The sequence below is a fragment of the Mus caroli genome, chromosome 7 (genome assembly GCF_900094665.2).
Source record: "Mus caroli chromosome 7, CAROLI_EIJ_v1.1, whole genome shotgun sequence".
NCBI lineage: Eukaryota > Metazoa > Chordata > Mammalia > Rodentia > Muridae > Mus > Mus caroli.
In genome coordinates this window covers 33328127-33332549 of record NC_034576.1, presented here as the reverse complement: position 1 = coordinate 33332549, position 4423 = coordinate 33328127, and the positions used below count along the sequence as shown (strand labels likewise).

The 4423-nt window shown below is 43.7% G+C and overlaps 1 protein-coding gene across 3 annotated transcripts in view; it reads left to right on the top strand.

Annotated features, from left to right (window-relative positions):
• Uba2 (ubiquitin like modifier activating enzyme 2) overlaps window positions 1-4423 on the top strand; it is a 29112-nt gene that overhangs the window by 16265 nt on the left and 8424 nt on the right. For all 3 annotated transcript variants that reach the window (XM_029479744.1, XM_029479743.1, XM_029479745.1), the window contains exons 12-13: window positions 3081-3174; window positions 3273-3385. In XM_029479744.1, coding sequence (XP_029335604.1) covers window positions 3081-3174; window positions 3273-3385 — 207 coding nt within the window. The remainder of the gene's footprint in view (window positions 1-3080; window positions 3175-3272; window positions 3386-4423) is intronic.

The window sequence follows — 4423 nt, the reverse complement described above, 5'->3', positions numbered from 1 at the left end:
AAAGAAAGAAAGAAAGCATGTGCTACCACACTCAGCTCTAAGATTGCCTTTCTGTTGAAGTGAGTAGGGTATTTCAGAAGTCTGGGGCTGGTGAGATGGCTCAGCAGGTAAGAGCACCCGACTGCTCTTCTGAAGGTCCTGAGTTCAAATCCCAGCAACCACATGGTGGCTTACAACCATCCGCAAGGAGATTTGACTCCCTCTTCTGGTGTGTCTGAAGACAGCTACAGTGTACTTACATATTGTGATGGTTTGTAACTAAGACACATATAATAAATAAATAAATAAATCTTTAAAAAAAAAAAAAGAAGTCTGGCCCACTCCTGGACCCCCAGCACCCGGGAGGCTGCTGCAGATTATGTCTGTGGCCATCCTGGCCTAGGCTAGAGAGTGAGCCTGTCTCAAAAGCAAATCGGAAGGGTCTCTCAGTATACAAATAAGATGACATTGTTTTGGTTTTGTTGTGTTGTGTCTAAGACAGGCTCTCTCCTTCAAGCCAGCCTCAAAGGCCTATCACATATGCACATCACTTTGCCTAGTTCAAGTGATGCTGCAGATTAAATTCAGGGCCTCACAAGTGCTACGGGGATCCGCTGCCAACTTAATTTTGTTCTTGGGAAGATGTAGTTTTTTTTTTTTTTTTTTTTTTAAGTGAGAGTTCATTGAAATTAATTGGTATTTTATTTGCAGGTGAAATTGGTTTCATGATAAAGTTTGTTTATTCCTACAGTGACCAAGTTCTGTGGGGGCTGAGGACGTGTCTGTAGATCTTCAGTGCGGTGCTTACTTGCTTGGCGTGCATGGGCCCTGGGTTTGATCTCCACCATGGGAAAGGAAGGAAAGATTTGCTATGGGTCTCAGAGTAGAAAAATGATTGGCCATTTTTAGAATCCTCAGATAACTTTGTGTCCACAAACTTTGAAAGTTTGGTTGAATCACATCTAAAACAAAGCTAGTGAATTTAGATTTTTGAAATTCTTATAAACACTAGTCTCTGGGTTTATGTGATATAAATGGTAGGTTTTTAAATATTTTCTTTGTTATTCTAGTGATTTGGAAAGTTTCTGTTACTTCACTGAGGCCAAATAAGGAGCTCCTGGAGCTGAGCGCGGCTGCCTTGTAACTCTGCACCTAGTGGTGCAGGGACAGTTGTAGAGATGTGCTTTGTGTTTTACTTTTTATGTATGTGAGTGCTTTGCTTGTGTGCATGCATGTGCAAGACATGTGTGCCTGGTACCCAGATAGGTAGAGCCCTGGAACTGAGCTATAGGTGGGTTGGTGTGAGCCATGACGTGGTGCTGGTTGGCACTTGAAATCGGGATCTCCAGAAATCAGCCGGTGTTCTAAACCTGAGCTACGTACCTCTCTAATCCTGCAGGCTATTTTCTTTAAGAATTTAGGTTTGGGGCTGGAAAGATGGCTTAGCAGTACTGAGTGCTGTCCCAGAGGTCCTGAATTCAAATCCCAGCAACCACAAGGTGGCTCACAACCATGTGTAATGGGATTTGATGCCCTCTTGTGGTGTCTGAAGAAAGCTGCCGTGTACTACTTCTACACATTAAATCTTTTGCTGGGCAGTGGTGGCGCATGCCTTTAATCCCAGCACTTGGGAAGCAGAAGCAGGTGGATTTCTGAGTTCGAGAACAGCCAGGGCTACACAGAGAAACCCTGTCTCAAAAAAAACCAACCAAACAGACAAACAAATAAATAAATCTTTTTTAAAAAAAGAAAGAATAAAGGTTTGTAGCCAAGGCGTGCACATCTTTAATCCCAGCACTCAGGAAGCAGGGGCAGGTGGATCTCTTTGAGTTGAGATCAGCCTGCTGTACAGCTCGACAGCCAGGGCTAACCAGAAAAACCCTGTCTCCAAAACCAAAAATAATTAGAGAAGGACATTTTCTAGAGCAAACCAGCTACATCTCACTACCAAAATAGAAGTAGACAGCCAGACGTGATGGCTCATGCCTTTAGCCCCAGTGCCCAGAGGCATAAGCAGATAGAGCTGAGTTCAAACATACATAGTAATTTCCAGGATAGTCCGGGATATGTGGTGAGACACCCCTACCCCCACCCCCCAAGGCTACCTCTTAGTCATTTCTCAGTAGCTCTCACTGTGCCTGTGCACAAGGTATCTGTTCAGCTCTAGCCTGAGAGTTCACAGCCACAGCTGTGAGAGGCCTTGCTGGTGGAGCTTTGTAGATGCTGAAACAGGTTATCCTTGCCTGGATTCTGTCTTATGTCTAGCAGCTTCACTAACGGGCCCAGGAAGTACATTTGGTTTTATTGTGGGTGCTTTGTTTTTTTAAGACAAGGTTTCTCTGGGTACTCTTGGCTAACCTGGAACTCGCTTTATAGACCAGACTGGCCACAACTCACAGAGATCCATCTGCCTCTCCCTCCTGAGTGCTGGGATTAAAGGCTTGAGCCCCCACACCCCATGGTTTTGTTGTTGTTGTGTTTTTAAAGTTTTATTTATTTCATGCAAGCACACTGTCAGTCTCTTCAGAAGAGGGCATCAGATCTCATTACAGATGATAGTGAGCCACCATGTGGTTGGCTGAGCCATCATCTCCCCAGCCCCGGTTTTGTTTTCTTTTTAAAGATATCTTTATTTTTCATTTCATATGTTTAAGTGTTGTGCTTGCATCTGTATATGTGTCCCCTGTGTGTCTGTGTTCTGCAAAGGTCTGAAGGCTGTATTGAGTAGAGATGTTACTACCATGTGGATGCTCGGAGCTGAGTCCTCTATAAGGACTGCAAGTGCTGGTAACCGACCGCTGGCCAGCTTGCCAGGTCACACTGTATTTGTTTAAACAAGAATGCTTTCCTAGCCAAGCATGGTGGTTGTAAGTGTTCTTGGCATACTATCTTACTTGCCAGAGAACCAGATGGCCCCTTCCCCCTAAGTCACCCTCTGTGTTACTTGCTGTGAGGCCTCATGTGTCAGCCTCTGGTTTAGGTCTCTCTTGTTCTGGCTGTGTGACTGTAGCATTGCACACCTGTAAATGTGGCTGTTTGGGAGGTAATGCCAGTGAAATGACTTTGACTGGACAAAGCTTTGTCATTTGTGTAATTGGCAGGACGACCCACCTGCAATGGATTTTGTTACATCTGCTGCAAACCTCAGGATGCACATTTTCAGCATGAATATGAAGAGCAGGTTTGACATAAAATGTAAGTAAGTTGTTTGTACTTTAGGTTGTATCATCAACAAGCCCATGTACAATTTTCCTTTTGACCACTGAACATGTTTGTCTCTTTCTATCCTCTAGCAATGGCAGGGAATATCATTCCTGCTATAGCTACTACTAATGCAGTGATCGCCGGCTTGATAGTGTTGGAAGGATTAAAGATTTTATCTGGAAAAATAGACCAGTGTAGAACTGTGAGTAATCTTGTTTCATTTTGTTTTTTGAGGTAATGTCTCATTATGTTACCCCAGCTGATCTGTATGGACCAGGCTGCCTTGAACTAACAGGGATCCACCTGCCTCTGCCTCCTGAATTCTGAGATCTAAGGTGTGCACTAAGGACTGCCTTTGGAATTTTAAGACTAAGTCTCATGCCCAGGCTAGCCTTGAACTCACTGTGTAGCTGAGGCTGATTTGAAAAGGTCCCTGAGAGTGTGCAGCTCTCACCCCACTCCCAGATTGATTCTTTTTACTTTTTAGGCTGACATGTTTTTTAACTTCTAAGAATTTTTTTTGATGAACATTTTTTCTTTTTAAAGATTTATTTATTTATTATATGTAAGTACACTGTAGCTGTCTTCAGACACTCCAGAAGAGGGCACCAGATCTCGTTACGGATGGTTGTGAGCCACCATGTGGTTGCTGGGATTAGAACTCAGGACCTTTGGAAGAGCAGTCGGGTGCTCTTATCCACTGAGCCATCTCACCAGCCCTGATGAACTTTTTATAGCAGACAATGCTATAACTATTATGGAAGTATCTATTTGATGGCTGCTTGTGCTTATAAGCATCAAGTGGATTAATAACATTGACCCTAAGTGTTGACTTTCCTTAGTTGGATGCTGGCATTAAAGCTGGCTTTTGTGCATACTACGCATGTGCTCTGCCGTGTGTTATGGCTATAGGTTCAGTTCTATGTTACTACTGTTGATTGCCTTGCTACACTTTCTCTTATGCAGCCTCAGGTCACATAGACATCGTCTCCCCTTGCGCCTTGTTTTGTGCTTAAGATTCATTATAGGGAAAACTATAGACTGAGCTTTTCTGCCTCAAACTCTTCTCTACACTGATTCAAACTGGCTTCTCTTGGCTTCTGACTGAATTGCTCTGCTTGGTCTCAAACTAACTAGCTATATGTTCTTATCTTTTTGCACCTTCTCATTCTCTGGCTCATTCTGTCTTCACCTGTGTCTAGCTCATGTCTCTCTCTCTCTCCCCCCCCTCCTCTCTCCC